The sequence below is a fragment of the Amblyraja radiata genome, chromosome 17 (assembly GCF_010909765.2).
Source record: "Amblyraja radiata isolate CabotCenter1 chromosome 17, sAmbRad1.1.pri, whole genome shotgun sequence".
Taxonomy (NCBI): Eukaryota; Metazoa; Chordata; class Chondrichthyes; order Rajiformes; family Rajidae; genus Amblyraja; species Amblyraja radiata.
In genome coordinates, this window is record NC_045972.1 from 31,413,132 (window position 1) to 31,435,778 (window position 22,647).

Below are 22,647 nucleotides of genomic sequence, written 5' to 3' on the forward strand. Positions count from 1 at the left end.
ACCCCCAGCAGTGCGTTCCAAGCACTTACTGCCTCTGTGTGAAAAGAAACTTGCTCCAGATATCTCCTTTAAACTTTGCCCCTCTCGCCTTAAAGCTATCCTCTCTTGTATTTCATTTTTCCATCCTTGGAGAAAGGTTCTGACTGTCTACCCCATCTATGCCTCTCATAATTTTGATATACTTCTACCAGGTCTCCCCACAACCTCTGGTGTTCCAGAGAAAATAATCCAAGTCTGTCCAACCTCTCACTGTATCTAATGCCTCCTAATGCAGGCATCATTCTGGTAAAGCACTGCACTCTTTCCAAAGCCTCCTCAAGTCTTCCTATAATGGGGCGACCAGACAGCATCCAATGCGGCCTAACCAAAGTCTGATAAATTAAAGTTCTAATGAACTGCAATGGCCTGGCAGAACCCAAAGCGAGTATTCTTGGATCTATAAGTACTAACTTCTGTTAGACAGTCAATGACACATTCCCTCTTAGTTGCTAATTGGAAATCGGCTAATGGAACTGTAATTATTTGTTCTGCTTCAGGTGGGTATGACATAGCTCAGCAATTTTCCAAAATGAGTGTTGTAGCTGCACTTAAACAACCTGCTCTAGGAACCAAGCATTCACAATACAAGAACGAGAATGCTGTTGGTACAGTTTCAGGTCTATCACATGTTCTGTATTTTCTTGATAGTGGGTACATGCTGGTCTTAGGAGGAGGTACCTCTGGCTGAAAGTGGTTACAAACCCCAGCATTATCCTTGGCAATCACTTATTTGGCTTATTAATACTTTCATAGACAATGAGAGCAGTGGGTCGGTCATTCAGCCCTTCAGCCTGCTCCACTGTTCTCCACGACCACCTATCTCAATATCTTATTGGTACTCTCACTTCTACAACTGATGTCTATTTGTATCTAGGAATTTATCTATATTACAAATATTCAACACTTGGCCTCAGGGGTGGGGAACTCCAGATTGACTACACTGAGTGGAGAATTTTCTCCATATTTCAATCCTAAATCTCTTGTCTTGCAACCCAAGAGAGTGAATGTCCTTTTCCTGATGTGCCAATCATCGAGCACCATCCCCAATGATGTGTAGGTGTAGGTTCAACAAACCCGCCTCTCTTTTTTCAATAATCAGAGGAGAAAAGGCAGAAATGTGCCACACATTGTATTTTATTGTCCAACAACATTGGTGATACCATTTGTTGTCCCTCGCGCTGTATAAACAGGGCAGCTATGATAAGTGCACAAAAGGGTGATTATACTTTACAAAATTAACTCGCTCCCTTGCCGCCTCAGGTTCAGCAGCAGCAAGAGCAACCTACATGTTTGCTTACATAGGGACTAAAAGAAGCCCCAATTACCTTGCTAAGTCCATTGAACAGGACATTGAAGTGCGGAAGAACGGAGCCCCTGGCCACCTTCACGATGTTGTACAGAGCTTCGCAGGCGTAGTAACGCAATCGGCTATCAGCATCATTGAAACATGTCAAAACAGGTTCAATCAATTCCTTCAGATACAAACCGGAATCCTGCAAGGAAAATAGATACATATTGAACACCGTCACTGAATGCTTTGAGAATGCAGGATTTAACACAAGGCTTTCAATGTTGGCTCTCTGATGGCATTGTAGCAGAATTCCAGTCTGCCAGATGTCCTCTGCTACAGCATTAAACTGTTTTCTCCTCATGATGACAAAGTATCCCATCAGGGAAAAAGACAAACTCAGACTGATCTTTCATACCACTACCTACCACATCCCAACCTAGTTTAGTATTAGCTGTCCTTAGTGCCCGTAAGCTTCCCTGTGAATGTGATCAGTGGAAGATTCAGGAATTGAACCCTTTGTCAAGTAATGCAGCAAAGACTAGGTATTTGCACAGGGTTCGAGAGCTGACATCCTCAATTAAATACTGTCCCTGCCAATGAACATACTGAACGTTATCAACTTTACCTTACCATTCCATCCTTACAACAGACAGCATCCAATTTTGTTATCTTCCATTCAGCGCCAGTCTCCGAGCGCTCTGCCTAACATTCAGCCTACATACGACTACCCAGCACAACTTCCCCAAACATAACATCTCGCCTGGTATTGTGCCTGACCCTGCCTGCTCCCGGCAACATCGCACCCAAACCCTTGCCTGCACCTAGCGGTATCACACAGGTTCCCTGCTTGTACTTCCATGTCCAGCCCCTACCCAGGCCCTGCAGCCTCACGTCCAGCCCCCTCCCTGATTGTGCTTAGGTCCAATGCCTGCCCCTGTTGTGCATTGTTATCTCAAATATGCCCCTTTTATGTGGTGTAGCAACACACCCAGCCCATCCTTTGCACTGCTGCACCCATCACTATCTATGTCCTACAGCATCTCAGCCAAACCTCCAATCACATCAGCATCACATCCTATATCCACCCTATATACCTGCACACTGTTGTTATACTCTTTGATACTGAATGTTGGAATTTGGGCCCAAGGAATAGCAAATTGAGTTTAATCTGGACATGCAAGGTGTGTTGCACTTGGGGAGTTAAAATGCAAGAGAAAAGTATACAGTAAATGTCAGGACCCTAAGGCACATTGATGTACAGTTCAAATACCAGAAGGGCATAGGTTTAAAGCGAGAGGTGGAAAGTTTAAAGGAGATGTGCAAGGCTAATGCTAGGTGCTTGGAACATGCTTGCAGGGGAGGTAGTAGAAGCAGATAAGAGTAACATTTAAGATGCATTTTGACGTGCACATGAACAGGCAACACCTGGAGGAATATAGATCATATGCAGGCAATTAAAGTTTAAATTGGCATCATAGTTGCCACAGACAACGTGGCCTGAATGGTCTATCCTGAATTGTTCCACAATCCATGAACACGCCTTTATCAGCAAGAGGCTCAGTAGTTGGATTCATATCTGCTGTGACTAAAAGGAAGATAAGCAAAAATCATCAGATAGATGTCATGGAAAGAGAGAGAGCTGGTACAGGAATAATCCACACACTGGTAAACCAAGACCTCTGTGAGAGGTAGTCTATTATCCATAGAAGTTCCCTTTCTTAAAAAACGGAAACAGATTTCAGCTTACCTAACATTTTTCAGTATATGATTGTAACATAGATTTCACTCAAACATCAATATAAATTTGCTATTTAATCCAAGACTCATATTACTAAATCTGAACTTCTGTTAAGTAGTTTAAACCATTCCCACAAAATATATATTACAATGCTTACTTTGTCCACTAAACTGCTCATATCTCTAACAATGCTAACTCCTGTTTGGAAGCATTGTTCATACTAAGTTCGAAAAGCACCGTAACGTGCACTTAGTGCTCGAGCTGAAAGTATTTTTGTACTAATGTCCACAGTTATTCCCATTTTGCAGCAATAATCCAGCCTCTGCAGTTATCTCCACCCCTCTCCACCCCGCACCTGATGCCATCCACCCCTCCTCACCTAGATCCATCTATTGCATGCCAGCTCTTGTCCCACCACCACGCCCACCTTTTCATACTAGCCATCCATCTTCCACCCTTTCAGTCCAGAGGAAGGGACTTTATACATTGACCATCCATTATCCTTCACAGATGCTGCCTGACCCACTAAGCATCTCCAATAGTTTGATTTTTGATCCATATCAGCTGTTTGGGGCCCTATAGTTACTTCACAGGCTGCACTCTGTAACTCCACTTTTAACCTTGCAGCACTTGTCATTTGGTGCACTCACTATCCTATTCAATGTCTTAGTAAAGGACAGCAAGATGCAAAGATTTGAGCACGTGATTCTCTGGTTTCACTGCAGATTCTACTATGGAATTCTTCTCTACTGCACATTAACGACCAGACGAAGCTCAAACTATGTCAACGCTGGGAGAATATTACAATAATTACAACCTTCATTAATCCCTGCAGTCATTATTGGGAGCAGTAAAATGCATGCAGAGTTACCTTTCAGCTTCTCTATGTAAAAGGTATCAAATCTGGAATTAACTCTCTCCAAAGTCTGTTGGATAAGTCAGATGAAGATAACCATGTGTTGAATTTATTTGCTGAGTTAAGGTTTTAAGGGGTAAGGAATTGCGTGGATGAAAAGTAGGGTACAAATCAGCCACAATCTATTTGTCTATTAAAGGTAGGGTTGGCGGCGCGACCAACGTCGCAGCGGCCTCTGCAGTCCGTCTGTCTTTTTATTTTATTTTATTGTCCTGTTGAGTGTATAGTTTGTGGTGGGTTTTTGACTGTGTATGTGTGGGGGGGTGGGTGGGGGAAACTTTTAGATCTCTTCCCTGTACGGGGACCCGACCTTTTCCCTGTCAGGTCTCCATTGCCGTTGGGGCCTAGCACCGTGGAGTGGCCTCCAACCGGAACGACAGCTCAAGTCACGGAGCCTGCGGAGCTGCGGACTTACCATCGTGGAGCTGGCCGGCTTCGGAGCGTGGAGAGCTGCGGTGGCGCGCTGCTGTGACCCGACTCCGGTGGATGGTGACACCGGGAGCTCGCGGGTCCCCGGTGGGAGACTGCTTTGCGGGGCACCGGCAACGGCGACTTCTCCCGCTCGAATTGCGGGGTTGAAAGTGACCTGGAGCGGGGCCTTACATCGCCCGGTGCGGCTTTAAATGGCCGCGGACTTGCTAGCGCACGCCGGGGGCTCCGACATCGGGACCCGGAGCAGGGCCTTACATCGCCCGGCGCGGCTTTAAGTGGCCGTGGGACTTGCTAGCGCCCGCCGGGGGCTTTGACTTTGACCGGGAGAGGAATGGAGAGCTGGGGAGAGACAAGACTGCATTCCATCACAGTGAGGAGGAGATTCACTGTGATGGATGTTTGTGTAAATAGTGTTGGTGTGTCTCTTGGTTCTTTCCTTGTATGACTGCAGAAACCAAATTTCGTTTGAACTTCATGTGAGGTTCAAAAGACAAATAAACGGTATTGTCAAACTTGAGTGGCTGGGTAGCTTGCTCCTTGCAGTACAAGATATCTGGTCCAGTTGTCTGCAAACTGTCTGTTAAGACATTATCCCCACAAGGGGAATCCTTTCCATGTTATTGCAGAGAAGAGGAAAGGGTGAGTGAGAAAACAAAATACAAAGAGATGTGTATTTAAATTCGACAGTTGGCCATTCTTTCACAAGAACTTAGCTGAACATGAAGACGACAACTAAGATAATTGAAATGATTAAGATATCAAAATTTCTACTTAGCACAGCCATGGAGATATGTACCTCAACTCAGTACATATTAAATAACTTTAGATAGTACAAAATGCCATGTCTATGTTCTTGAGAGATAGTCATTTAATTAAAGAAGTGTGTTTGCAATGTTATTGGTAAGAGGATTGAAATCAATAATCTAATGTACTCAAATGGCATTTGTTATTAGACGCAAAGTTCATGAGGCCTCACCCTCAGAAACAAACACCCCACACTATTGTCCTAAAAACAGTGCAGGAGGAAATCAGCGGGTCAGGCAACATCTACGAAGGAAATTAATACATTTTGGGCTGGGATCTTCTTCAGACTGATCAAGATTCCAGCATCTGCAGTCTCCTGTCCCTAGGGCAGTAGAAGAGCAAATCTGAAGGAGTTTAAATGAGCTTGAATCATTCCAGTACACTATCATTGGTTTATCACAAGATAAGCATAACCCACCTTGCCAAGAGCGATGGAGCAGGCGGCAAGACCAATCAGCCCACCCTTGCGGCTGTGAGGATGTTGTGACAGTGCAAACTCTTGCGACAGGATCTGGATTACATGTTTTATCTGCCCAATGTTATTCTGTGCAACAAATTCTCGCACCAACCTGAACAAGAACAAAAATCAAGATTAATCAATCATAAAGGAACCATTGTTAGATATTCCTCCACTCATATCCTCCCTCCCAAAGTGTTGATTTTGCTTTAAGGTACGGATTTACCGTCCAGTGTGGCCGTCCACTCCAGATGCTCAAATACCACATGATTATGAATATTCACATTTTCTAGAGTCTCTCAGTGGGTAAAGATTGTCAGACATTGTTTTGAGGGGCAAGCTGGTAGAGGACATCCACCACCCTAAACAGTTATTCGCTACACCACCATTGCAGTTTCCCCTGCAGTGTGTACCATTCACACAACATGGATAGACACAAAAAGCTGGAGTAACTCAGGCCCAGTCTGAAGAAAGGTCTCGACCTGAAACGTCACCCATTCCTTCTCTCCAGAGATGCTGCCTATCTCGCTGAGTTACTCCAGCTTTTCGTGTCTATCTTCGGTTTAAGCCAGCATCTGCAGTTCCTTCTTACACATTCACAAAACGTACTCTCAAGTTACTCATCGATGCTACTCCAATTACACCTCCCAAATCTGCGACCTTGACGACCAAGAAGGGAAACGGCAGCAAGCACATGGGAACGTCACAGTTTGAAATTTTCTATCCAAATTACCAATCATACTGACTGGGAAATATATCACAATTCCTTCATTGGCATTGGTTCTAAATCCCCACATCCAACAACACTGTGATGAATGCAGCATTTCAGCAAGGGAAACTACCGATGTTATGGCCCGGGCCACCATCTCCAGTACCCATGCTGTGATCATATTCAACTTGCTGCAATGGATGGACCACATATTCTGCACGCCCAGCGCAGATATCCATCACAGCAAGAGATTCTCAGGAGGATGGAAAAATATATTGAAAAGATATACTGAAAAACTACAAAGCACCAAAGTACGATGAAACTCGCAAATTTGTACTTTAATAATGTTTTAACAAATTTCAATTGCAAATTGTTTGCTGTAAATATGAAATTATCCAAACTGAATAACCCTAAAATACATCAGAACAAGTTCATCTAAACAAGTTTACCATTCCTAGACAAGTAGACCCGTTAGAAAAACACTACTGCACATTGGTATCTTAAGTGTCAATCCACTTACATTTTTAGATAATCCTACTCAAAGAAAATGAACGAACCGTAAGGCAGCGATAGCAGTTGGCAATATGCAGTGGGAAACTTTACTGTAACGAGTATGGAACATGAGATTGAAAGGATCCCTCTAGGATTCCCTTTGCTCATTGCTCAGAAATGATATTCTTGAGAGATCATAAAATAACATAGAAATGGGAAGGAAATAATCACTTTAATGGGATTGCATTAAAAGTCCGCCAATAGTCAGTTGAAGTGGAGAGCAGTTATGCAGGAAAATTGCAGATTGCTGCAAAAATAATAGTCTGGTATTAGTGGGATATTTTAACTTCCCTTATTGGAGCTCCCATAATGTTAAGAGCTTGGACGGGGTGAAGTTTATTGCAACGGTCCAAGAAAGCTTCCTTAATCATTATATGGATTGTCCTACTCGAGAGGGCACGACACTGAACCTCCATTAGGGAATAAGGTAGAGCAAGTGACTGAAGTGTCAATGGGGGGCACTTTGGGACCAGTGACCATAGTTTTAAAGTGATTATGGAGAAAAATAGGGATAACCTCAAGTTAAGGTCCTGAATTAGGGCAAGCCCATTTTTGAAGGCATTAATGCCAGGAGTGGTGTTTCCACCACAACCCCTGGCAGTGCATTCCATGCCCCCACCACTCCGTGTAAAAAAAATGGTTCCATGCATCTCCTTCACACTTTCCCCCTCTAACCTTAAAGCTATGCCCTCTAGTCTTTAACATTTCCTCCCTAGGGAAACGACTGACAATATACCCTATCCTTGCCTTCCATAATATTACTGTACAGCTTCTATCAGGTCCCCCTCAACTTCCGACTTTCATTAGGAAACAATCCATATTTGTCCAATCTCTCCCTATAGCCAATACCCTCTAATCTCAGCAGCATTCTGGTAAACCTCTTCTACACCCTCTTAAAACATGTTCTTTCTCGCTTTCCATACAGCCTATTCATAGTCTCCACATCCTTCCTGTAATTCCTCAGTCTCCACATCCTTCCTGCAATGGGGCAACCACACACAATGGGGCAGATGCGCACAATACTCCAAATGCAGCCTAACAAAAGTTTTATGAAGCTACATCATGATTCCTTGACTATTATACTCAATGCCCCAATCAATGAAGGAAAGCACAGCACGACCTTCTTTACCACTATATCTAATTGCATTGCCACTTTCAGAGAGCTACGGACTAGGACCCCAAACTGTATACTTTCCCCCTTATATTCGGTCTCTGAATGTGAAACACCTCGCACATGCTCAGATTAAACTCCATGCCATTTAACATAGAACATAGAACAGTACGGCAAAGAAACAGGCCCTTCGGCCCACATTATCTCTGTGGAACATAATGCCACAATAAATCTCTCTCCCCAGCACATGACACCCAAACCATCATGATATAGAATATTTTCAAAAATAAGGCACTTCAAACAAGCTTGCAATACGAATTAGATTGATACATCCAAAGCAGCAAATATTAATAAATATGCTCCTCGCCCTATTTATCTTGCTTAAAGCTCAGTGAATAAGGTGATTTCATCAGGGTACTGTGCTTCAAACAAATGGGAGGTTCGTGAAATAGTGTGAGAATGCACCAATAGAAGGCATTTTTGTATATTAATAACAATATGCCTGGGCGTAGAGGTAGAGACAACATAATTAACCAAAGTCATTGTAATACAATGAAAATAGATTCTATTGTCATTTAAAATAATTCCAAACTAGTAACTAGCATCTAAGCTCAGTCCTCCAGCCACTGATGTTCTTGCATTTGGCACTAGTTTCTTTTGGACCATGCACTACACTACATGCAGCACATTCACTTTAGAACTTCTGTATTACCCAGAGGCAGAATTTTGAACAAAAGGTGACCATTATATTTCCTCAAACAAATGTCCATAATCATACATTTAAATAGTACCAATAATGTAAAACACCAACCATACAACAAATATGTGAAGATGATGAACAATCAAATGGAGGGAGATTAAGGATGCATCATCAAACATGGATTTTGAGGAAGAGGGAACAAAGCTTTGATATGTGAATTACAGTGTATAATTGAGAGAAGGCATAAGTGCCTAAAGTGGACAAGGACAATGGGAGACCAAGAGATCAGAATTATGCGAAAGCAGACTTTTGCAGAGTAGGGGGTGGGTGGCAGAATAGACCCTTGCAACCCTTGCATGCGACAACTAACGATTTTCAGATTAACTGGTCAGAGATTGCAAAGATTATACATTAGTACAGTTTGGAAGAATAGAATATTTGTTTTCCATTACTTCTTCAAAATAAGCATTGCTAACCATGATGACTGACTGCACATCTGAATTAATGACGTGCAAAGTCATGTGAATGATGATGAGTGCACTCCAGAGCACAAGATTTCACAGCTGAAGGCACAGCTGCCAATGCTGGAGCAAGACAGGGAGACATTAAAAAACACAGGCCAGAGAAGATGAGTGCAGAGATTTGGTGGTTGCGATACTTTGGATAAGTGGTTAGTATTGACTACATGATACTGCACCATCTCTAAAACAGCTTTTTTTTCCACCAATCCATTACCACTCTCTGTTGCCTGCAACAATCTTATCATTTAATTTATTCTGGCCACTCGTCTTCCAGTTAAGTAGTATCACTACAGTAATGCTATCTGTATTCCCTACCCGTCTCTACTGGAGAACCGATTTACTTGGGGTCCCGACCCGTGATTCAATCATCTATATCAGAGAGAAACGGCACAGAAACAGACCTTTTGGCTCCCTGAGTACATACTGATCATCAACTTTTCATTCACACTAATCCTACACTCATCCCATTTTTTAATAATCCTTCCTAGATACCTTTAACCTACATTCTAGAGACAGAGAGGGAAGCAAGCACCTCTTTGAAGGGGAGGATATAAACACCTGGAGGAAACTCACAGGCTCTCGGGTACAACGTGCAAACTCCACAAGGACAGTACCCAAGTCTGGGATTGAACCTGGGTCTAGGATGCAGTGTGACTGCAGCTCCACTCGTTGCACCACTATGCTGTCCTGCTGAACAATAGGCATCCACAATTGGATCTGTCATTACTGTCAACAACTACCATTTGCGTAGAATTTTTTAACTGATACACTATGCCGGGATGCCTCGCAGACTAAAACCTGTTACCCTGTTGCATGATGATGGGAGAAAAATAACGATCAATGAAGATCGTTTGAAGGAGGATGTTGAAGGAGGGAAGGAGGGAAGGAGGTGGTGAGGCAGCAAGTTTCAGAGCTTAAAGTGGGAATTCCACAGCTTCCCATGGCAGCTGAAAAGACAGCTGCATAGGATGGAACAATTAAGATTGGGTACATGCAAAAACCAAGGCTAAGCATTCTTTGGTCAAGACATTGGAGACAATTTAGGTCAGGTGTTACGGGTAAACAGATCTTAGTATGGAGGTTGTGATAGGGAATGGGATCCTACTTTTATTTCCCTCCCCCTCCTATCCTTTGCTGAGGGAACCCCAAGCTACAGCTGTGCTCATTCATCAAGCCCTTTGTGCAGTTTTCTCGATCAGCATGGCTTAAAGTCAGACGACATGGTGAACATTACATTTTTATTACTTTGAAACTTGATAAGTTTAAAACTGCTGCAAAAAGAGCCGAACATCTGGCAAACAGGAGAGAGATACAAGACTGGTGATGAGGTGTAAAGGGGAGCGCAGCTGGCAGGAATGACAGCAGCCTGTTGAGTACAGGAAACATAACACGGGGGATGCAGGGATCTGACAACTCTCATGGCTGTAAGGGAACGCGAGCATGTGGGGTAATAGCATCCAAGGGACAGAGCAACACAGCTCAAAGGACAAATTATGTCCCTTCTTGGAATTAAATTGCACAAATGTTCTTCTTAATTCAGGGAATTTAGAAGATTGAAGAATATTTCACTTGAGGATTTTGAAGAATTTGAGTTGGCAGTTGCAATGAAAATATCCACTGGTGGAAAAATAATCTGGAGATGAATTAGGCAGCCTAGGTTGAAATGAGAATGCACTTTTTCCACACAAAGTAAAGCAGAAATGTGAAACACTTTCCCTGAAAGGCAGACACTGGACACAATTTAAAGTGACCAAAGTAGCTAAATCTTTTGTTTGGTTTAAGATGCTGTGAAACTACAAAGCCAAACAAAAACAGAAATTGCTGTAAATACCAAGGTTAGACAGCCTCTGCGAAAAGGGAAACAGGTAATGTTTCAGGTAAAGATCTGTTTTCTCGATGCCGTTTGATCTGCTGAGCATTCCCCGTATTTTCTGTTTTTAATTTCAGATTTACAGCATCTGCAGTTTGACTTTCGACTCCAAAGCAAAGACTAGTAGAATCAAGAAGAGAACATCAATGATCTAGCTCAGTGGTTACCAATCTTTTAAAATGAACGCCCTCAGCAAAATCCATGCCCCCACCCACATGGGCCACCCTTAAATTTGGATTATCCTGGCGCTCTCAGACTGGTAGTCGTACTGTGACTGCTGCAGCTGGAAGACCAAGTATGTTTTTGTCTATTTAAATATTTTTTGTGATTTTTCTCACTGACCTTTCCCACAACTATAGCATTACAAAAGCCTTTAATATTTAAAAACCTTCTGCATGGGTGCGAGATAGGGGGGGAGAAAATCCTATACACTAGATTGGAAACCACTAACCAAATAACAGAAACAATACTGAGCTAATTGATTTGCTCCTATTTCAGCACCTGTTACAGAGAAAGGTTGAACAAGTTAGGTCTTTATTCTTTGGAGCGCAGAAGGTTAAGCGGGGACTTGATAGAGGTCTTTAAAATTATGAGAGGGATAGACAGAGTTGACGTGGATAAGCTTTTTCCATTGAGAGTAGGGAAGTTTCAAACAAGAGGACATGATTTGAGAATTAAGGGACAAACGTTTAGGGGTAACATGAGGGGGAACTTCTTTACTCAGAGAGTGGTAGCTGTGTGGAATGAGCTTCCAGTGGAAGTGGTGGAGGCAGGTTCGATTTTATCATTTAAAAATAAATTGGATAGGTATATGGACGGGAAAGGAATGGAGGGTTATAGTCTGTGTGCAGGTAGATGGGACTAGGTGAGAGTAAATGTTCGGCACGGACTAGAAGGGCCGGGATGGCCTGTTTCCGTGCTGTAATTGTTATATGGTTATATGGTTACATGGTTAAACCAAGTCAACTCTCCATCAGAGTAACTACATCGCAATACAAGATTCCTGTACTGCATCCCAGGATTAGCCATCTTCAACTGCTTAATCACTGACCTTTGCTTCATCACAAGATCAGAAGTGTTTGCTAAAGATGGTATTATTCACTTCCACTGACTCCATCAGAGGCAGAAGTGGTCTGCAGCCAGCATCTGACAAGGTCCAGCTTGAGCTGGGACAGGTGTGTATAATTTGCTCTGCACAAACTCCAGGTAATGATGTGTCCAACAATGCAAAGTCCAATCATCCATCAATTAACAAATTCAAAGTTTAAAGATTATCACTTTGCAGAAACTTATTTGGACCAGCCATGTAGCTACAAGAGGCTATATACTCTTCAGCAGGTGATTCATCTTCTCATACTCCAAAGCCTTTTCATCAGGCACAAAGCACAAGAAAGCCATGCGAGACATTAATTCCCACACACCTGGATGAAGGCAGCTCCAGAAGGCAGTTCAAAAGCTCAGCACCACTTGTGAGAAAGTAGTCAAATCTACCAAATCAAAGTTTTGTCGTTTTTCTTTTGCAGTTTAGTTGAATACTGGAGATCAGTCACAAAACTTTCTGAAGCAATCAGAATGACTCAGAGTGAAAGGCCTTAGCAAAATCTTAGCGTTCCATCACACGCACTTCTGGTTTTCCGGCCTAATTTATATCCATTGTCTCTGCCCCCTCCCCCCACTATTGTCAGCCCATTGACCACTGCATCTCAGTTAAATTGGGTCGGGTCAGCAGTCCATATGCACATTGAAACCATGTGCATCATTCTAAAAAAATGTAAACTCTGCATGCTTCCCATTTATTGTTGGCATAGCATTTTATGAGTGAAAACAATTCTAAGAATCCCCCCCCTACCCATTTTTATATCAAGTAAACAAAAGTTTAAGATTAAACCTCACTGAAAAATGAGTTGAGAAATAAAAGTTTTATAGGACTGTAATTTCCATACAGCACAATATTCTGCACTGCGGGTAAAACATTTTTTTTAAAAACTAATCTGCTCATTTGAAGCCAGAAATTTCCAAAAGGAAACACACCCCAAGGCACCTCCTTGTGCATTTTGCAACTGATAAAGGCCTTCCTTTTTTTTTAACCAGGGACAATAACGGTCAATTCTGTCCTCCTGAAAAACATTGATGTAATGAGCATGGAGCAGAAATTAAACTTTACAAGGCTGCTCTAATTCAATTTTAAAGCTATAAAATCTGTGGACATAGTTAAACTTTCAGATTTCCTTTTCACATTCAGACCAAACACAAAATGCCTCAAATTACACTTACAGGTCTTCGTGGATATGACATGAAAAGCAAGTAATAAATGGAAAAATATTCACAAGATTATGTAATTCAAGAAGTTATGTGCCATTCAAAAGACATTTATAAATCTATAGGGGAAGTTCAAGTTCTCTCGACGTGCCTGCAGTCTAAAATGTTTAAGGGGATAGGCTCTCAATCACTCACACGCTATCCTTGTAAAAACGTCCTATGAATTTACAACTCTCCCTGGACAAGATATCCCACACCTGTGAAAGAAAACAGTGCTGCCTAGAGGCAGAAAGCCTACACCAATTGAGACCAGTGGAGTGCGACTTTAGTACTTTAGGTTTGAGGGGCCCAGCAAATGATGAGAAGGACGGTATTCCTCCCTTTAAAATTCAGGATCATATGACAGCATGATAATCAATCATGCAGCTACATTTTTCACATTCAATTAGACCATTTTTGATATATATTATAGAATCAAATAAAAATCACAATGGAAAAATTACAGAGTGATTGTAGTTTCAGTGCAATAACATTTTTCATTAAGAAGTATTGTTGAAACTCCCCCATGAGATTTTGTAAATCTATCAATCCATCCCTGCTCCATTTATTGTTTTGAAATTGATCGAGCTTCCGCACCATTGTTAGGAAGTTGGACATTGCACCGCCCGATGAAATGCAGAAGAATTTCACTTCTTGCACGAGTGTCCCAGAGATAAGGGATGCATCTCCCTGTGCAACCAGGACTCACCACAACAGACATGAGGTCGATAATATATCTGTGGTGATCTTGCAGCCTGGTGGTACAACGGTAAAGTTACTGGCATACAGTGCCAGAGACCAGGGTTCAATCCTGACTACGGGTGCTGTCTGTAGGGAGCTTGTACGTTCTCCCCATGACCTGCGTGGGTGTTTTCCGGGAGCTCTGGTTTCTTCCCAAACTCCAAAGACACACCGGTTTGTAGTTTAATTGGATTGGTAAAATTGTAAATTGTCCCTCGTGTGTAGGATACTGTTAATGCGTGGCGATCGCTGGTCGGTGCGGACTCGGTGGGTCGAAGGGCCTGTTTTCGTGCTGTATCTCTAAACTAAACCAAACTTTACTATCGTGGTGCAAATAAAGTTTTATTTCCATGTCAAAATGATGCAAAGGACCTCCAAGTTTGTCGAAAACTATTTTTACATACATTTTCTGTCTGGGATTCTGCACAACCGATCTCATTATTTTTCCAACTTAATATAAAACGGCTGCTGTCACATAACAATATTGCCTATCTGCAGTAAAATTGCATCGCTGCCATTGGAAATCATTTGAATGCATGTCATTTTCACTGGCTAAATTTGTCCAGGAAGAGACATTGCCTGCAGCAAACCCAGGAGGCAAGGATGCAGAAAATTATACATTTAGCCATTTTCCCATCTCGCCCAGTTGGATGGAAGGTGACAGCTTTGTTCTGACCCACTGTGAATCATATTATTCTCACTTCCTGTTCTCTTGTCTGATCCACCCACCATCAAATTCTCTCGAAAACCAAATATCAGTTTGCTCGCAGCTTTCCATTTATTCAACAACTGAGTATTCACAGGCCTAGGGTGGAACTTTACAATGATTTATAACTTACAAGGTTAAAAACAATCCCCCGCCCCCTGATCGCAACCGAGCTCACACCATAACAGCCAATCTCCAAGGTTAGAGGTTTTCCAGATGGAAAAGCTCTCAGCTTCTACCTTGCCGATTTCTCTCAGAATCATACAGGGGTGGCAAATTGGCGCAGCAGTAGAGTTGCTGTCTGACAGCACCAGAGACCCAGGTTCGATCCTAACTATGGGTCCTGTCTGTTTGTACGGAGTTTGTACGTTCTCCCCGTGACCACATGGATTTTCTCCAGTTTCCTCCAACATTCCAAAGACATGCAGGTTTGTAGGTTAATTGGCTTTTGTAAATTACCCCTAGTTTGTAGGATTAGAAAGTCTGATATAACTTAGAACTCGTTGGTCGGCGTGGACTCAGCCTGTTTCACCGTTATACCTCTAAACAACAAAAAAGGGATATGGATCATGTGCGAGAAGATGAGATCAAATTATTTTGGCATCGTGTTTGGCGCAGACATTGTGGGTGAAAGGGCATATTTCTATGCTGTATTTTTCAATATGTTATGTTTTATTTACAGCACATGCAGCTCATGTGTCCATGGCAATACATTCAAGTAGGTCACCTCCAGTTACCATAGGATTTAATCTTCATCTCTCTTTATAGGACAACTCCCGCAAATCAGAAAAATAATTAATGATCTCAGCAAGACTTCTGTTCATCTATAACGTGGCATTTTCGCAAAGCCCAAAGTACCATATGCCATCCTAACTGCTGGTACACCAGCATTCTTATTGTCCAGACACAAAATGCTGGAGTAACTCAGCGGGTCAGGCAGCATCTCTGGAGAGAAGGAATGGGTGACATTTCGGGTCGAGACCCTTCTTCAGACTGATGTCAGGGGAGGGGGTGTGACAAAGATAGAATGTAGTCAGAATGTAAGACTAGTGGGAGAACTGGGAAGGAGGAAGGATGGAGAGAGAAAGCAAGGGCTATCTGCTCCCCAATTCTCCCGCCATCAACCCAAGTCAAGTCCAATTCACAGCATCTAATTAACCTACCATTATGTCTTTGGGATGTGGGAGGAAGCCAGGTCACCCAGAGGAAGCCCTCGCAGTCAGAGTTAAACCTGAGATAAGGATTGAATCTGTCTCCATGGAGCTGTAAGGCAGCAGCAGTGTGCTGCCCTGAGCATGTTTCTTCTCCATTGTCAGCGGTTTGTGGTGCGCCGACATTACTCTTGGAGTTACCACATGCAAAATATTACATTGATTGTGCCAGACTGTGATTTAGGGAGCAACACTTTGGCCTGAGGATCTTGATGACTTTCTGCATTACAGATAACTGAAAAATTATTTTGTGATTTTACAGTCAGATTTCTTTCCCTCTTGTCCAATTACAGCATTTGAGAATCTCTGTCGTGTTCACTTCCCAGATGATCTCAAGCTGTGAAAGTCACGGAAGCTCACAACATCAGTGGGGAAACCACCTGACGCCTTGTTGTGTTTCAGTAGATACGTGACCTTCATTATGCCTATCAGCCTGGGGTGAAGTGAGATTGAACCAATCAATTTACTGGGGATTTAGCAAAGGACACTCTCTTCAAATACAGAATCACAGTTGAAGTAACTCATGACATGTTTGGGCTGAAGGGCCAGTTTCCACACTGATTGCCTCTGACTGTTGGTAAGGTCCTTGAGAATAGAATCGCATGCAGCAGCATTTTTGTTGTTACCAATGTTTCGTAGCTACAGTGATGGAGGTAACAGAGCAGATTAGGTACTGTTCAGACCCGCAGTCACGGTACAGGTGATGCAAACACCTTGCTCGGACGATAATACAATTGAAGAGTAGCAGTACTTGGACCAGGGGCATAGACCAGATGACTTCTGCTCATCTCTCTGACAAAACAGGATGCTGGTTATGCCAAGAACTTGTTTCAAACATTTTATCAACATTAAGGAAAAAGATGGCTTAAAAGGACCCTCCTCATGACTGATGGAAGGGGAGTACCGAACACTCCATTCACGTTTTGAAACAATAAATATTTCAGCCTTGCTTTCAGTTTGATGAACTTGAGTTGGCCGATTATCTTTTATGTTAAAGTTAATGTGTGACCTCTCTTGCCTGGAGCAGGGAGTGACAGAGAAACGTGGTTAATTCTGGGATCTGGGGGCTTGACAAGTCAGAAGATTTATCCATCTGTGGGGCATCACAGTGGCACAGATTGTAGGGCATGTTTCTGTGCTGTATCTCTAAACTAAGTTTAATCTGAGAATGTGACAATCGAATTGAGCTTCTCTCCTGTTTCTCCACGAGTGCTGGTTTTCAAGATCTTCGCCGACCTTCCAAAACCACGCATTGGGCTACCCGTTATAGTGAACAATCGGCAATAACAGACAACATTCTCGCTCCATCCCCCATGGTCTGTTACAATGAGTTTAATGTATTAAGAATGATTGTCTTGAAATAACATTAACTAAATTGTCTAATGACACAAAATCCACAAATACCTCATTAATATCTGGGCATGGATACAATACAGGTAGTTCTGCAAAAATGCAACCAACTAACCAGGAAACACTATTTCTATTACTAATTAAAACACAATTTTGATTGAAAGAACAAAGTCACTGGAAATTGACAAGCAGAATAAAAGCTGTCTCACATGAGAAATCAATCACATCCACGAGTTCCTCCGAGACGTGCCGTCCAAATTACGACATAATTGTTCCTCCATATTCAGTCGGACATCCTCAAACTCGCCACTAACAATGGCATGTAAGAACTTCACCACACTGTTTCTGACAACGAAGGATGCTCGCCATATCGAGACACAAAATATAAAAGTATAGAGAAAAAGGACGATAACAGAGGGAAAAAAAAAAAGGCTGTGGAATAATTGGATGGGTAACAGATTAAACTTAATGTCGAGAAATGTGAATTAGTACATTTTGGTAAGGAGATTGTGAAGAGGCAATATAAACAATTCTTCAAGAATGTGAAAAGCAGAGAAATCTGTGAGTATGTGCATAGATAATTGAAAGTGCCAGGAGTTGAGGGACTGGTTTAATATGCGACAGGATCTGAGATTTTATATATAGAAGTAGAGATTACATGCATAAGGAGGTCATTGATGAGTGTTTATAGAACACCAGTTGGGCCACAAATGGAGTATTATGTGTATGGGTGTCTGGGTGTCACATTGTGGAAAAGATTTAAAGGCTTTGGAGAGGGTGCAGAAAAGATTTTGAAACATAGAAAAATAGGTGCAGGAGTAAGCCATTCAGCCCTTCGAGCCTGCACCGCCAATATGATCATGGCTGATCATCTAAAATCAGTACCCCGTTAGAGATCATGACAGAAGCCGCGTCGTGGCGATCCACAGAAACAATGACACGATGAACTCTGTGATGCGTCGGGCGACCAATTCTGTCAACATGTTAGACGATGACAGAAGCTAACAGCGAGCTATACGTCGTCTGACACGAGCGAATGAAGTACCCCGTTCCTGCTTTTTCCCCAATATCCCTTGGTTCTTTAAGCCCGAAGAGCTAAATCTAACTCTCTATGTATTTAAATGATTCTAGAAATGAGGGAGACACAGAAGACTACAGATGTTGGAATCTGCAGCAGAAAACAAGCTGCTGGAGGTCAGGCAGCATCTGTGGAGTGAAAAGGACTGATCAACATTTTGGGTCCAGAGTTAGATAGAGCTCGAGGGGCTAGTGGAGTCAAGAGATATGGGGAGAAGGCAGGCACGGGTTATTGATAGGGGACGATCAGCCATGATCACAATGAATGGCGGTGCTGACTCGAAGGACCGAATGGCCTCCTCCTGCACCTATTTTCTATGTTTCTATGTTTCTAGATGAAGAGTCTCGACCAAAAATGTCAACTCACCATTTCCCGCCACAGATGTGGCCTAACCCACTGAGTTCCTCTAGCTACTTGTTTTCTTCTTCGAGAAATTGAGACTCGTTCGTTGGATAGAGTGGAGAAACAGAATTTTTTTGGAGAATAATTGAGGTGATCTGATATTTTAAATCATGAAAGTCTACACAAAGTAGAGAGATACTGTTCCACTGAGGAATCAATGGCTGGGGTGAACTAGAATGATGTCAGTTGACGAATGAACTGGAAATTACACGAAGATAAAGTAACTGGCAAAACAAGTGGTCCAGATTTGGAATGCGATGCCAGGAGCAGCAGGGGAGACAGATTCAATAGTAGTGTCCAAAAAGATTCTGAATTATGGGAAGAGACTAGGACTTGCTGAATTGCTGTTATATAAAGCTAGTATGGATTACACTGGACAAATGAATTCCTTTAATACTGACAGTGCTCAGTAATTCTACATCTCGTGACATTCACACCCTCAGAATTAAAGAGTGAACATCTACACTCAACCGCCTCACCTTTCCCTCAATGGAAGTTAGATTCTTTCTGTAGAGAAGTACAGCATGCTTCTTTCAGCTCAAAATAAGTATCAACATTCATTGTGCATTAGATAGTTACATCACCAGAATCATGAAGTATATTTGCATGGATGTTGTCCATGCAATGCAAATGCACGTGATTATACAGACAATACCTGAAACTACAATCAAATTGGGAAGGGCCAGTTCATTCTTACTTCTCTATCTCCAAGGCAGCCACCTTCCTTTTCTCATACAGCTTGTCATTGAGAGCTCGCACGATGTTGGAGGTAAGTGGTGCAAAGTCCTTTTCTGTATTCATCCTGCCGATAAAAAAACTTGATGCCCAATATTGTGTACACAAGCTGTTGGGAGAAAGTAAATTAATTAATGCAACAGGATGTAAATAGACATAATCAGGGAGAGTTGATTGGAACAAAGCATGGACTAGGAGACAGTATAGCACAAGAAGGGGATGAAGGAGAAAGGGAAAGCAAGCTGGGTGGGGGAAATATCATGAAAGCGATGAGGAAAATGGATGAAGGTGAGAGGATATGACAAGGGGTTTGGATGGGAAATATGTGAAACAGGCAGGCAGTATTGAGGGCAGGGCTGATGAGTGGTGTGTGTGGGTAGACGGGTAGGAAGGGTGGAACAGAGTGCTGGGGTGAGTTCAGGCACCATCAGGTAGCAAGTGATTATGGTTGAGGGTTGGAGGCGAGCTTCAAGCAGGTGTGTGGAAAGAGGAGGGGTGGAGGCATGGAGAGAGGAGGGGTGAAGAGGAGGGGTGAAGAGATGGAGGGTAGAGAGATGGAGGGCTAAAGAGGTGGAGATTGAGGGATGGAGGGATGAGGGGTGATGGAGAGAGGAGTGATGGATAGGGGAAGGGTGGATAGAGGAGAGGTGGGGTGGAGAGGTGAAGGGGTGGGGTGGAGAGGGGAGAGGTAGGGGAGGGGAGGGAAGGGTAATTGCGGAGGGGGGGGAAGGTGCGGCCTGTCAGTGGGGTGGGGGGGCCGGTCTCATGGGAAGGGGTGGCGGTAGGGTGGGGAAGCCGGTGCTCTGCACAGACCAGGGAGCGGGGAGCGGGGAGCGGGGAGCGGGGAGCGGGGAGCGGGGAGCGGGGAGCGGGGAGCGGGGACCCGGTGCCGCCTCACCTGCAGCCGGTCACTCCGAGGCCGCCATGTTGCGCGATCACATGACCCGGGCAGCCCAGCCCAGAGCAGCCGAGTCGGCGGCAACGATCCGCTCGTCCGCCTCAATCCAGCGCCGGGCGGCCGGCAGCCCGATCACAGGCAGGAGAGAGGCAGGGGGACAGGGAGATAAAGGGGCAGCAAAGATCGACGTTGGAATAGAGAGTGGGTAGCTCGCAGATGATTTTCCTTCGAAGCCTGGGGTTGGGGTTGGCCACTCCACCTCCCGTCTACCCTCCTCCCTTCCCTCACCTCCACCTCCCTTCCCACACACCCCACCTCACCCTCCCTCTCACCCCTTCCCACACCCCCTCCTCCCTTCCCTCACCTCCACCTCCCTTCCCACACCCCCTCCTCCCTTCCCTCACCTCCACCTCCCTTCCCACACCCCCTCCTCCCTTCCCTCACCTCCACCTCCCTTCCCACACCCCCTACCTCACCCTCCCTCTCACCCCCTCCCACACATCCCCTCCTCCCTCTCTCTCACCCCTTCCCACACCCCCTCCTCCCTTCCCTCACCTCCACCTCCCTTCCCTCACCTCCACCTCCCTTCCCTCACCTCCACCTCCCTTCCCTCACCTCCACCTCCCTTCCCTCACCTCCACCTCCCTTCCCACACACCACCTACCTCACCCTTCCTCTCACCCCTTCCCACACCCTCTCACCCCTTCCCACACCCTCTCACCCCTTCCCACACCCCCTACATCACCCCCTACATCACCCCCTACATCACCCCTACCTCTCACCCCTTCCCACACCCCCTCCTCCCTTCCTCTCACCTCCACACACCTGCTTAAATACCGCCTCCAACCTGCCTTGCTGAAGTCCTTATAGACAACATCTAAGGCTCTGCCCTCATCTACCTTTTTGGTTCATTCTGGATTTGGATCTACAGATGATGAGACGCTGATATATTTCCATTCAGGATAGAAACAGAAAATAGGTGCAGGAGTAGGCCATTCGGCCCTTCGAGCCTGCACCGCCATTCAATATGATCATGGCTGATCATCCAACTCAGTATCCTGTACCTGCCTTCTCTCCATACCCCCTGATCCCTTTAGCCACAAGGGCCACATCTAACTCCCTCGTATATCCCCCCTCCCCACCCCTCTTATCTTCCTTTCCCCTCTTCTCACCTTCTCTTCTCACCCCTCCTATTCCTTCCCCTCCTCTTCTCCCCCTCCCATTGTCCCTCTTCAACCCCCTTTCTCTCTCCCCCTTCTCCTCCATGCCCTTCTTCTCCCCTCCTCTCTTCCCCTCTCCCATCTTCAACCCCTTCTCTCTCCCCCTTCCATCCTTTCTTCTCCCCCCTCTCCTCTCTTCCCCTCTCCCATTTTCCCTCTTCAACCCCTTTTTCTCTCCCCCCTCTCCTCTCCTCTCCCATCTTCAACCCCTTCTCTCTCCCCCCCTTCCATCCTTTCTTCTCCCCTCCTCTCTCTTCCCCTCTCATTTTCCCTCTTCAATCCCCTTTCTCTCTCCCCTTCCCCTCCTTTCTTCACCCCTCCCCTTCTCTCATCCCCCGTCTCCCCCCTTCTCTCTCCTCATCTTCCCCCCTCCCCCCCCCCCCCATCACTCTGCGTCCTCCTCCCCCAGGGCGGGGGTCTACCTGTGGGTGACTTGGAGAGGAATCTAAAGCCATTGCTGCCCATCCCATGGACCTGCTGCCCTTGCCCTTCTTGGCAGAGAGGTCCATAGGAGCACCACTGCCTTTAGGTTCCTTTCCAAGACACCCACCATCCTGAATGTAAATATATCTGCTCAACTCCTGCCTACTCTGCTGATCTTTCACTTCTGTGTTTATCGCGAAGCTATTTACCTCTGCCATAAAATATCCAAAGACTCTGTTTTCACTGCCCTTCAATGAAGATAGTTCCAAAAGGTCATGACGCTCTGCAAAAAAAAAACCTTGTCTTATCCCGAACACATGATCAATTTAAATTCTGAAATCATCCCATGATATCACTGCAGAGTTCTACTTCAACTACTTCAGTGACCTTCCTTATCATAAGGTTAGAGGTGAAGATGCTTGCTGATCATTGAACAACTGTCAAT

General features: G+C 44.2%; 1 protein-coding gene across 2 annotated transcripts in view; it reads right to left on the reverse strand.

The window, feature by feature from the left end:
• Window positions 1-20,813, reverse strand: part of vac14 (VAC14 component of PIKFYVE complex) — a 246,888-nt gene extending 226,075 nt beyond the window's left edge. Inside the window, exons 1-4 of one of the 2 annotated variants that reach the window (XM_033036030.1) lie at window positions 20,551-20,813; window positions 19,624-19,773; window positions 5,639-5,789; window positions 1,365-1,532 (exon numbers count right to left, since the gene is read on the reverse strand). In XM_033036030.1, the coding sequence (XP_032891921.1) occupies window positions 1,365-1,532; window positions 5,639-5,789; window positions 19,624-19,727 (423 nt within the window). In that variant the 5' untranslated portion in view covers window positions 19,728-19,773; window positions 20,551-20,813. Of the gene's footprint in view, window positions 1-1,364; window positions 1,533-5,638; window positions 5,790-19,623; window positions 19,774-20,543 lie in introns of both variants that reach the window. The other variant, XM_033036029.1, reaches the window with a different exon arrangement.
• Between the last annotated feature and the right edge of the window lie 1,834 nt (window positions 20,814-22,647).